We start from the raw sequence: 13,222 nt of genomic DNA on the forward strand, positions 1-13,222 counted from the left end.
TCTAAACATATAAGGAACGGTTGCTGGAATTGGGTATGTCTAGTTTAATGAAGAGAAGGACGAGGGGGGACATGATAGCAGTGTTCCAATATCTCAGGGGCTGCCACAAAGAAGAGGGAGTCAGGCTATTCTCCAAAGCGCCTGAAGGCAGGACGAGAAGCAACGGGTGGAAAGTAACCAAAGAGAGAAGCAACCTAGAACTAAGGAGAAACTTCCTGACAGTTAGAACAATTAACCAGTGGAACAACCTGCCTCCAGAAGCGGTGAATGTGCCAACACTGGAAGTTTTTAAGAAGAAACTGGACAGCCCTTTGTCCGAAATTGTATAGGGTTTCCTGCCTGAGCAGGAGGTTGGACTAGATGACCTCTGAGGTCCCTTCCAACTTTATCATTATTATTATTATAATCAAGGAACTACCAAGGAGAAAATCTCACCCCTACCAGCTTTGGAAGGACAAGCTACTGTATATAAATAGGAGGCAAACATGACTAACATGGATGATGTTATCTAGTCAAGTAATGAAATATCTGCAAGAAAACAAGCACACTCAAAAATACCAAGGACTCCACAAATCATGTAAGTTGAGAATCTGAATGATTTATAACAAAAGATATGATACAGTGAAAGCCATGAAACTGAAAATTAATATATCAAAGATCAATACAGCTTTGTTGACAAGGAAAATGAACAAAATAATGTAAATGCTTTTCATAAAGAAGCGCACTTATGGTTACTAACAAGATTTAAAAAATAAAGTAGTTAAGAAGGTAATTTAAAATATTTTGAAAACACAATTAAAATGCAAATTAACATCTGAATAATTGCACCTATCTACTTGAGCAGCCAAATCAGCTTACATGTCAAAAGTGACTGACATTCCACAGTAATCATAAAACTACTCACTAAAGGATGGCAGAAAATAGTTCAGTCTTTTCTCTAGTTTCTTAGAATATTGTCTATAAAGGTTCAGCAAAATCTCAGTCAACTCATTTAAAGTTACTACAGCTTCTTAGAAATAATGCTAAATACAAATATATCTGACGGGGCATAAAGAGATAGGCAAATGATGAATGCAACACTGTACCACTATAACATTACTGTAGCCTTTTGTTTGCATCTCACGACACTGCTCTGTGGAATGAGGTTTCCTCTGAGATCTGGGTAGCTCCCATTCTGGCGGCATTCAAGAGGGTCTCAAAAACCTGCCTGGCTTCTAGGCATTGGGCTAGGATAGTTGGAAACCCTAGTGCAGGAGTCCCCAACCCCCAGTCCATGGACCGGTACTGCGCCACAGCATGCCAGCAACCGGGCCGCACAAATAAGCAAAGCCTCATCTGTGGGATGCAGGCAGCACACAAAACCACACCCCCTCCAGTCCACAGAAAAACCTCTCTCCAGGTAACAAGTCCCTGGTGCCCAAAAGGTTGGGGACCTCTACCCTAGTGGGTGTAAAATGTATTTGTTTTGTTGACCTGGTCTTCCATATGTTGTTATGTGCTTTGGGAAATTGGTTGTTTTTTTATTGCAAGCTGCCCAAAATTGGTAGGAGTCAAGAAAGGTCCAACTTAAATAAAATAAAATAGAATAAAATAATTTGCACATACATATAAAAGGAGTAGAGCCTGAGTCATGACTATTTTCACCATTTTTATCGAAGTATCTGATCTTGGCTCCTCCACTGATATAATTTTTTATTTATTTATTTATTTATTAAATTTATATACCACCCTATCTCCCTTACGGGACTCAAGGTGGTGAACAGGCGATACTAAAAACCACAATAATAAATAAATAGTTTCTGTTCTAAAACCAAATTAAATAACGGGCCTGTTCTAAAAACACCCCATACAAAAACCCCCACTAAAACATAATCAAACTACGCCAGGCCGGTCGCACGGAATAGATGGGCCTTCAGATGCAGATACTTTGCATGGAATGAATGAATATAATATAGAGATATATTATAATATATAATATATAATATTATATATATAATAATAATATATTATATTATATATAATATAGACATATGGTCATGTGTTACTACTGCTCATCGTTTAATGAGCAGAAAGACATCTCTTTTCTTTCCACTGTCTATTCATCACATTTCTGTATACTTCAGCCTCACTTGAGCACTAGTCAGTTTCTTCCTGAGTAAGAAAAGTATAGGGCAGGTTTACTTTTACAGGCAATCTCAAGTTATTTCCATTTTTTTAATGACCATTGAAATTACAATGGCCTCAGAAAGCATGACTTGTACTTATGATTTGTACCTGCACTTATATCATTGCACCACCCCCTCAATCATGTGATCACACTTTGTGAACTTTTTGTGCCGACTGTCAGCAAAAAAAATGCACTTTTGTTTAACGACTGTGTGATTTGCTTAACAATCACAGTAAAAATTATTGTAAAATCAGGTCTGACTTGATTTAAGACCACAACAATTTACAATGAAAATGCAGGTCCCAGTGTGGCCGTAAATTGAAGACTACCACTCCTGAAAATATTCTTTTTCCAGCCTGATAGATAGGATTATTCTAACACTTTCCCAAAGCTTAAAAAAATTAGGAAAAGAAACAGTGATTGCCTAGCAATCATTTCCACGAAATTGGAGATACCAAGAAAAGATCATGAAACACGTCTTCTTCACTTTATGTTTTTTTCAGAACAGCATTGCATTCTCTAAGTAGCTCCTGCCTTCCGCCTATTAAAATCATCAAGAATATTGTATTCGAAAAAGACTATTCAAACTTTGTTTGTGGAAGAGTTCATGTGGTTGCATGAAAAGGTACTTGATGAAAATTTAAACCATACATTTCTGGGAGTACTTTTTACAGCTACCCGTTAAAAAGATACTGAACTGCCTTTCCAATTCTTTGGAGGTTTTTCTTGGCTACATTTTCAGAAATGGTTTGCCACTGACTTCTTCCCAGGGCTGAGAGTGCGTGTTCAACTCAAGGTCCCTCAGCTGGCTTTGTGCCAAGGGCAGGACTAGAACTGACAATGTCATGATTTCTAGACTGATACCTTTAACTACTACGTCAAACCAGCTCTCTCTGTACATATATTATACCCAGCCAGATATACATTGAAAACTCACGACACAGTAGCAGATGTGTTTCTTACCCATCCTCACTTGATGTTAGCTCCTTACTGCAAAAAGTACCTGGCCCCCAGGTCCGACCCTTTTTCTTTTGGCCTCTTTTTTCTTCTTCTCCTCCTTCCTCATCCTTCTGGAGCACAGAGCTGCGCCCCCAGGTTTTGCTGCTTTCACCAGGGGTTACTGAAGTTGAAAGGCAAGATTAGAGGAAGAAAAAAAAGTAAGCATTTTACAACAACGTTGTAATAAGTGACATTTTGTACATTATAAACTATGAAGGACTTATTTTTGAAAATTTACAAACCATAATTTCAATTGTTCATAGACATTCTCACCCAGCTTAGCCAGGGAAAAGACTTTTCATAGGGAAGGCAGCCATTTGCTATTTCTCTCTCTCTCTCTCTCTCTCTCTCTCTCTCTCTCTCTCTCTCTCTCTCTCTCAGATGTATATTTAAGGAGAGAACATTTCTCAGGCAAGTAAAACTCAGTCTCAAATAATACAATGGAATAGCAAAAGATTGCTGCAAGAAGTTGAGAGAAAAAAAAACTGATGGGAGGATAAATGTCCAAACATACTTATTATGCTCTGCAAATGGAATAGGGGTGAACATATTCTTGCTGCCGAAAGCCATGGTCTTCTCTCTTTTTTTTTAAGAAAAATGCTGCAAATAGGGCCAATTACAACCAAGGATGGTAAATACAGTTTATTTCTTCAAGAGAAATGATCTCTATACTTGATTAAAGGTCAGACCACTTTACATACATCCATTCCAGCTTTTTTTTAAAAAGCTAAATAAGACATCCTATTCACCTCTGAAAGATCATACCAAACTTGTGACAATCAGTTCGAAACTGATGCACTGGGCTGGGGGAAAAACATCTTTAAAAAATAAAGCAAAACACATTTATGTTCCATCTGCATTAAGAGAAGTTGTGAAAATAATAAATCAATGTTGCACCATGTAGTGACAGACAGAATAAGNCTACTTGTGGCTGTTCTTATATAGGGATAAGTTAGAATCAGCAGGGCTTTTTTTCTCATAGAACGTCCAGAACGGAGTTCCGGCACCTTTTTGGGAGGGAACCTTGTAGGGTAGGCAAGGCAGGTTGTATGACGTGTGTGAGTTCCGGCACTTTTTTTTTTTTCTTAGAAAAAAAGCACTGAGTATCAGGGATCCTCACGCTGGCAAACTTATACTTCATTAGTATAATGTCATACTGCTACAAATAATAACAACCACAATTTACATTTTTGACTCCCAGTGACTTTTGGTGGTCTTTTCAGATTGAAAATAAAAGCCAGTGCAAAATGCAATAGCAAAATTATTGCAGGCTGTGTTTAGTCATTGCCGAAGCATACTGCTGTTAAAAGAATTACATAATTGTCAATTTGCTTTTGGCCAGCAAACCCATTAAGCTTTGTACAACATAGGAGCAAAACACAAAATAGAGTGATTGGCTTGGCCACCATAATGATTGCCCTAGGCACTCCTGATTATGGTACACTCTTTGAATATTCATTTGACATCAGTCAGAAGGAACTCTGGAATATTCTCATTCTGTAAAATAAAATGCTCAAGCTCCAACTCACATTAATAAATGTTGTATTTGCCTTAGTGTTTAGAGAGTGATAATGAAAATTCTCATTTTTACTATTTACATGTCTTACTTTACCATGTATATATTTATTGTATTCCATCTATATTGATTATACACGATAGTGTGTATGTGTGTGTATGTATACGTATATACCCCCCAAAAAAATTTAGATATCTCTACACCACTTTTATAGATTCTACACCAGCTCTACGCCAGCTCTTATATTGTCCCTTGCAGTGCACATGTGACAGCTATGCACGTCTATTTAAACCCATAATGTTAAGGATAAAATGGCAGAAAGATAGAAGCAAGCAATCAGCTGTTAAAAATGAATTATAATGAGACACAACAGCGCCATCAGGATTAGCTATAAATAAAACTCCCCAATATAGAAAGCAACATGGTGTCTTTATTTAAAACAGAAACTCAACAGTTTCATTTTGGCATTGGACATTTTTTTATAAATTGCAACTAAAATTTCTTACACTGGATGGCCCTGAGCCTAGGAATGATAGTAGGGCTGGCAGGAGGACTGGCACAGTTGTTGATCAAGTTTTTTCTTTTATCCATGGTTGGAGATGCCTGCACAGTGAATTTGTGCTGGAAATCTGTTATGGAAGGAAATGTATTAAATATAATCATTAGTGAAGTAATGCTAACGCTGAAAAGATATACAGTGCGGTACTGTGTCATTCACATATATACTTCAGTCTGCTCATTTCAGTTGAGAATTTAGTGTTAATCCTGCAACATTGCCAATAGAAAAATTATCGGTTTTCCAATTATTAAAATATATTAGAGCCATGTCTTCTTCTATATTACGGGTATCAAACTTGCTGCATCACATGAGGTGTCACGACGTATTGTGACTTTTTTCGCATTGCCGGAGTTGGGGTAGGCGCAGCCTCTGCATGATGCAACCGGCCCACGGGCTGGCAATTTAACACTCCTGTTCTATATCAAACTTATTATGCCACACGTTACCCTGATGAGTTAGTTAATGAAACAGTAAAGTACTTTTTCTAGAAGATCTATGGTGATCTATGGATCTATGGTGTATTAAAATTCATCTCATGCTGTAGCTTCAATAAGCTAATTCAGAAGAGAGGAAGGAGAAGCATTGCTTTGATGGGAAAATGCTGCTAATTTTGCACACGTTCCATATCATAAATGCTTATTGGGGATGTTCAAAATTAAAGATTTTGTTCCAGCAAAATTCAGCACTATTTTGAAAATATTTCCATTAGACTTGGACCAAATCAGAGACAGTCTACTTTAATCTTGGCTAAGGAAACAGTTTTTTTCTGTGTCTCACTTGTTAACATTGCAAAGTCACAAAGATCAATAACATATTTAATTTTTATACAATGGTATTTTATTTTAGGGTAAACTTTTGGAAGTGAAGGTCAACTAATAGGAACTTTTCAATACTTTTTTTTTAAAAAAACTATACATTCCATAACATTTTTGGTTGAAGTATTTGAAGACCCAGTTTATCTTATATGCGGATCAAAACAATTCCAATTTCAGATTGATATTTTGTATAAATTTGGAAGAAGGTATTTCAATCTTACTTGTTGCCTGGTGATCAAGATCTATCCCTTAATTAGAAACTTGCCAAATTACAGGAGATTTCTTTACAATCTGATTTTTGTTTTAAAAAGTAACATAGCAGTTTGGTAGTACCTAGCTGCTTTGGGCTGATCCCTAAAACTAAATAGAATTGAATCTTATTAATACTTTGACGGGAGACTACCAAAATATATTAGAATTATAGGGTTGACCAAGATGTCTCAAGAAGGTTTGTAACTTCACACTGTTGCCAAGGGAACAATTTGTCTAGGCCAGGGGTAGGCAACCTTGTCTCTTTTATGACTCATGGACTTCAACTCCCAGAATTCCTGAGCCAGCCATGCTGAGGGGAAAGGGAGAGGTTTCCACGCTGAGCCATGCTGGCTCAGGAATTCTGGGAGTTGAAGTCCACGAGTCATAAAAGAGCCAAGGTTGCCTACCCCTGGGTCTAGGCCTACAAAGTCACCAGACGTCTAGCTTGAATTAAAGAATGTTTTAATTGCAATCAGATAATTATTCACACGTCGTATATTTTCATGAATAAATAAATCTGGAAGGAAGCAATCATTACTTTATTTTGTTTTCCTAAACGCACCAGAGGGAAGACTGATGTGATTGCCATCTTTCAACTTGAGCCGATTTTTCCTGAATTTGCCCATGCGTTTTCTTACACGGGGCTTTTCCTGGCACAGCTGGTGGATGATTATATTGAGCTCTCTTTCCAAAATATCAATTTCTCGCTCTGCCAACTCCTGCTCGCGTTGTCGTAGTAGTTCTTCGTAGTTTTTCTGTTGAACTGCTGCTCGTTTTAACTCTTCTTCCCATGTCCGCAGCTCCTACAAGAAAACAAGTCCCAAACCAATCTAAAAACTGAGGTAGCAAAATTAGGCCTTCTATAAACTGAAAGGCTCAGAAAACAAAACAAAACATTTTGAACGTGCACGTGGTAGTTAACAGATTTTAAATACCTATAATTTGAATGATTAAAGGTCAGTTATATGAATGGTTTAATTTTTTTTAATCAGAATTGTGTTAGCTTTATCTCTAAAATCAGCCAGGAATCAAATTTCAAAGCAACGACAGGTAATCTTCTCTTACCATCCACAACGGAGCCTGGAATTTGGGTCATAAATTATTGCAGTCGTTTTGCAGGTCACCCATGACCTGACTTGATTTTTCAAATATTTTTGTGATAGTTGTAAAGTGACTCACCAAATACATGGCCATTAAGCAAATCATGTGCCTGTTAAGCAAGTCACATGATTGTTAAGTGATTCTGACATATCCAATTGCTTATTAATGCAAACCAGTTGCCAGGCACCCAAAATGTGATCACATGACACTGTGTGTGTGTATGTGTATGTGCGCGTGCGTGCGTTCATGCAGCAATCATAAAGTTGGGGATGGGTTGTAATTTTTTTCAGTCTGTTGTAACTTGAACAGTTGTTAAGTGAGAACTACCTGTACAGTGGAAAATTAAAAAAAACTAAAAGAAATGTTCATACATTGAGTGGGAATCAGATTATCTAGCTAATTATAAAATAAGTAGAGTAGACAAATAACAAGCAGCAGAATTATTACTTTTCATCAAGTCTGTATACACTGGAGCTGCCAAAAACCAAACCACAGAAGTTCTCTGTATTTCTTTGGTTGCCAGCTAATGGCGATTCAGACTCTGCAGTTCACTTACAGTAGCACTTCATTAAATAGCTCCAGAGATTAATTTGCAGATATGAAAAAAGGTCTTGTACTTTAAATCTTTAGCTATACTCAGTACCTCCTTTCAAATTTGATACCAAGCCCTTTTTAAACTTCTCTCATGTTATAGATCTTGATAATTTTATTATCATGAGCTTTTTTTTTTTATTTTATTTTAACCTGTTAAAATAGGAAGACAAGCTTTCTAATAGAATCATAGCAGAAATTATATCTACGCCATTTAGCCCAACCATGAACTTCTTTCAGTGAGTTATCTACATATACAAAAAAAAATAACTTGAATGTATGTGTAAATAAATAATAATTAAGACAACTGTTTATGTTGATTTTTAAAAATTATGTGCCATCAAGTTGTTTTCAACTCTTAGCAACCACAGATTTTCTCCATGACAATCCTGTCCCTAACCAAGTCTTTCAACACGCACTAACCATTACTGTAACCGAGTCCATTCATCTTGCTTCTGGTTGTCTTCCTCTTTTCTTCTACCTTTCACATAAGGGCTTCTCCAGAGAACTAGGCCTTCACATACTGTATAATAGGGTAATTTGTGCCTGGTTTTTGTGCCTCGAATGAGAACTCTGGGTTGATTTGTTTGATGAGTCATCAATTTGTTTTCTTGACTGTCCACGTATTCTCAGGAGTCTTTTCCAGTACCAAAGTTCAAAGCCATCAATACTTTTTCTATCTTGCTTCTTCAAAGTTCAACTTTCACTTCTATAGCTTGTCACAGAAAATACCATGGCTTGCATTGTTCTGATCCTTGTAGAGATAGACACATCGTAGCATTTGAAGATTTTTTCCAAGGCCTTTACCAAATGCTAGTCTGTGACGTGTTTCTTGACTACTTGTTCCTTTATACTGTTGATAGTTGATCATAAATTGGCAATATCCTCATTGCCAGTTCTAACACTGATTGTTCTACCTGTTGCCATTAGTTTGGACTTCTTTATATTTAAAGACATCCCTTTTTTTCACTGTGCTCCTTGACTTTTATTATTAGATCTTGCTGATCTTTTGCTTTTTTGGCTATAGGTAAAAGAATCATTTGCTTTTTCTTTCTCTGGTTTTAAAACCATAATCATCTTCTAATTGAGCTTCCTTGCATATATATTCAGCAGGTGGGCTAAATAAATAAGAAGAGAGTATACACTCTTGTCACACTCCTTTTCTAACCCAGAGGCAGTCTGTTTTGCCATATTCTGTCTGTTTTTCATGAGGACAATGAGATATTCTGGGAGTCCTATTTTTCTGAGCACATTCCATAACTTGACATGATTGACACAATCCAAAATCGTTCTATAATGAATGAAGCACATTGTGATTTCTTTTTGATGTTTTTTGGTCTTCTCGGTTACCCATGTACATCAGCAATAATGTCTCATGTTCCGTGGTCTTTTTTAAATTCAGTTTGATCACCTTTCTCTTTCTTCGTGTAGGGTTCTAATCTGCATATACGTGTGTGTGCATGTAAGCCAGATTCACTTAATAACCATGTTACTAACTTAACTGCAGTAATTCACAACAACTGTGGCAAGAAAGGATGTAAAATGGGGCAAAACCCACTTAACAACAGTCTTCCTTAGTTACAGAAAGTTTGGACTCAATTATGGTCATAAATCGAGAACTACCTATATACAAAACCAGTCTTTTCACATAACTTATATAGTTTGGGCTATGTGTTCTATTATATCTCACAATGACCTTATCCAGAATTGTCTTTCATAATTGAATATATTCCAGTTTCAGTTAGATCATATTTATCTAAAACAATTTTATTTAGGAACAAGTATGCATTTTATTTTCTTAATTATTCAATGTTAATGTTTCTTCTCATGGGAAGTAGACAAGAATTCAGATTTAATAAGTATAGTTCTGTCTGTGTTGTAGAGAAAACTACTTTACTTGCAATGGATACTGAGACAGAAGTGGTTAATTGCTTATCAAAGTAACAGTTCACACCTAATTACCTTTTCTTTGGCTCTGAGTTGGTCAAACATTTCCTGGATCTCAATTTTCCAATCTTCTTGCAGGGAATGAAATGATTCTTTTGGCATTTCAAAGAAACCAGACTCTTCTATATTAGTTAGTTTATTCAAAATATTTGCAAAAGATGGTCTTGAATGAAGATCAGTATTCCAACAATCTAAACAGGACAAAGCCAACAATCACTCTAATTCAGAAGTTACAATAGTACAGTATTTGTCAAGCTTTGCTAATGAACTATGCACTTAATTACTAACATTCCACTTAATCATCTCAGTTCCCATTACATACTCACATGTCCTCTTTTGTTGGAATATGTGTATAATGGCATGTGAGATGACCTTGGGAGAAGGGGAAGAGGTGATGCCTAAGGAATGAGCAGATAAGAAAGGACATAGCCTGCAGCTGCATAACAGGCAAAGAAACCCCCTGACTTCTCAGGCTGTAAAAAAGAAGGCAGGAGGCTTGTACTATCAGACTTGAAAGATTATGTTACTGTAGTCTTATTAAGTTATCTGGTTGTATTTTCTGTCTGATCCATCTGGGAAGGCTGACATCAATCTTGCAAGGGAGGTTCCTTCCTGAGTTTCTTTCTGTGCCCATTATGTAGCTGTAGGTTATATTCCATCTTATGTAATGGAATGTATGTATGGGAGACCTTGGGGAATGAGAGGAGGAGATGCTGCTGCCTTGGAAACAAGCAGGCAAGAGAGGCAGGAGCCCCCAGTGGCTTAACGGTTAGAGAAAGAAATTTAGGAAGGACCCACCCTAATTCGTCAAGCAATTAAAAGTGATGGAAGGAAATTGCACCTTCAGATTTGCAAGACTGATGTCAGCCCTCCCAGATAATCCAGACAGGAAATAGGACTAGATGAACTAATTCTACTTTATTGTAAAGCTTCATTAACAAGCACATGCTAGTCTGCTCACTAGTATTTCAAAGAGGCTTAGTAAATCACAATTTTATTCAGCTATTGAATACTCACATTTTATCTGCTGTATTTTACATTTAGTAAATGCTACTGTTTTCTGTTTAATTATTGTGATTTACCATTATTTTATGTTGCTGGAAATCTTTTTGGATACTTTAAATCAGGAGTCACCAACCTTTCTGGGTTGGCGGCCCGGTGGGAAAGGGAGGGGCAGGCACCTTTATGCGCACATGAGCACACCCATGAGCAAATGTGACTGCATGCACGTGTGCACGAATGGGGCCATGAGCATGCACCCTCCACAAATAGGATTGTAACGCGGGTGCGCAGCATGCAGCTCAGCTGATACCGGTGAGAGGGTCACAGCTCGACTAGTGCCAGCGAGAGGATCATGGCTCGGCTAGCGCCAGTGAGAGACTCACAGCTCGGCTAGTGCCAGCGAGAGGCTCGCAGCTCAGCTAGTGCCGGCCAGAGGTTCGCGGCTCGGCTAGCACCGGTTTAAAATACTGGGACCCAATTTGGTATCAAGGTACAAATATACAAACCATTTTAACAAAAAAAAATGGTTTAATTTGGTTCAATACAGGATGAAAATATTTCTTTTGCTTTTATTATATAGGCTAAAATATGAGATAATGTAAAAAGATCACATTTAACAGCTGAGTGCATCTGAATAGGTAAGGAACACAATTAAAATGAAAGCTTTTTTAAATAAGATAATTCCCAATTTTATCTTTACCTAGATGCATTAGAAGAAAAATGTCTAAAATGCTACTATACATTTCTTCATTTATTAAAAAAAAAGTTAAATAGACTATTTGAATTTTTAAAAAATCAGGCTACCTCTAATCCCAAACCATAGGGTTTCAGCAACTAAAAATGGATATTACTAAGACATCAGTGTCAAGCCATCAATATTTCACTATTTCCCCAAGATTTCTAAAATAGAGCAAGATGTGCTTTATGCTTTATGAAACCTGCAATAGAATAAACCATGAATTATTTCTATTCTATCACTGGACGTCAGCATTGATGTTTTAGTAATGCTTCACTTAACAATTGTGGCAAAAAAAGGTCATAAAATGGGGCAAAACTCACTTAACAACTTTCTTGCTTAGCCTCAGAAATTTTGGGCTCAACTGTAAGTCAAGGACTCCCATATGATATACAATTGCCATATAATTCTAGTTTATATATTCACAGATATAAGCAGAAGCATAACTCTTCTAAAAAGAGGAAAAGCAACTGACGTACTGCCTACTCCCTATTTCTCAAGTACCTGCACAAGCGGTTTATGGTCTTGGTTATTAAAATCAGCAGATATTCAGAGCTATCTTTGTGTAAAAAAGCATTTTGACAGATCCAGTTTGTTCGACACATTCTTACCTTCCATCAGTCTGGCGAAAGGTTCTGGGCATGTTGAAGGAATAGGAAGGGAAAGTTTATTCATAGCAACACCGTATGCTACTGCTAGGCCATCAATTCCTCGAAATGGTACTTCCCCAGTTAATAGTTCCCAAAGCAATACCCCAAAACTACGAATACAAACAGAAGTTGAATGACTAATGTAGTATACGTTCTCTAACACAATATTCTGGAATCATTGTTTTCTTATATATATATATATATATGTATAATGTTCCAATGCAATTAAGATAATGTACACATGGAAAAAACGTAAATGGGGATAAGTGAATGGGACTGCTTTCAGTTAGCTCTATTATGAATGTAACATTTAAAAATATGTTTATCTGGAAGAACTTTTAGACGATTTTATGTCATTTAAGACAGATAGTGATACGGCTACTCTAAAGAAATTTTTTTCATTGTCTGAGGAATTCTGCGAATATAGTTTTTTTCAGTTGCATTACAATTTTAGCTCAATCTAAGACCCCTGTTGCCCACTTATTTCAATGGAGCACCACTTATGGAAACCACAACCCTATGTACCTCACAAGTGATCTAAGCCACTCCTTCACCCCTATCTTGGGATTACAGTTAACATCATACCTGAAACCTGGCTCAGGACTTTCCAAAGAAAAGCATTCCCCTTAGTGTCCAGCCTTGTTTCAGTAATGTGTACCAGGTCAGACTTCTCATGAACAGGTTTTAATTAAAGACAGATATGGCAGAGCCCCATTAAAAACAGATCTGTGAATACAGCATATTCTTGGATACATGCTGGATGGATCAAGCAGTTAAAAGTAGTGAGGAAAACTTTTTTTCATGCAGCAATCCACTTTACAACATAAACCAAGCATAATTTAGAAAATAGGAAATGTCACGTTTATTACGATATTTTGATTGCAAGC

The 13,222-nt window shown here is 36.9% G+C and overlaps 1 protein-coding gene across 1 annotated transcript in view; it reads right to left on the minus strand.

Moving 5' to 3' along the window:
- MAP3K9 (mitogen-activated protein kinase kinase kinase 9) overlaps positions 1–13,222 on the minus strand; it is a 39,262-nt gene that overhangs the window by 11,768 nt on the left and 14,272 nt on the right. The window contains exons 4-8 of the mRNA XM_015823521.2: positions 12,297–12,445; positions 9,963–10,138; positions 6,871–7,111; positions 5,189–5,311; positions 3,131–3,287 (exon numbers count right to left, since the gene is read on the minus strand). Of these exons, the coding sequence (XP_015679007.1) occupies positions 3,131–3,287; positions 5,189–5,311; positions 6,871–7,111; positions 9,963–10,138; positions 12,297–12,445 (846 nt within the window). The remainder of the gene's footprint in view (positions 1–3,130; positions 3,288–5,188; positions 5,312–6,870; positions 7,112–9,962; positions 10,139–12,296; positions 12,446–13,222) is intronic.

Source organism: Protobothrops mucrosquamatus, unplaced genomic scaffold, assembly GCF_001527695.2.
Source record: "Protobothrops mucrosquamatus isolate PMUCROS unplaced genomic scaffold, P.Mucros_1.0 scaffold1897, whole genome shotgun sequence".
NCBI lineage: Eukaryota > Metazoa > Chordata > Lepidosauria > Squamata > Viperidae > Protobothrops > Protobothrops mucrosquamatus.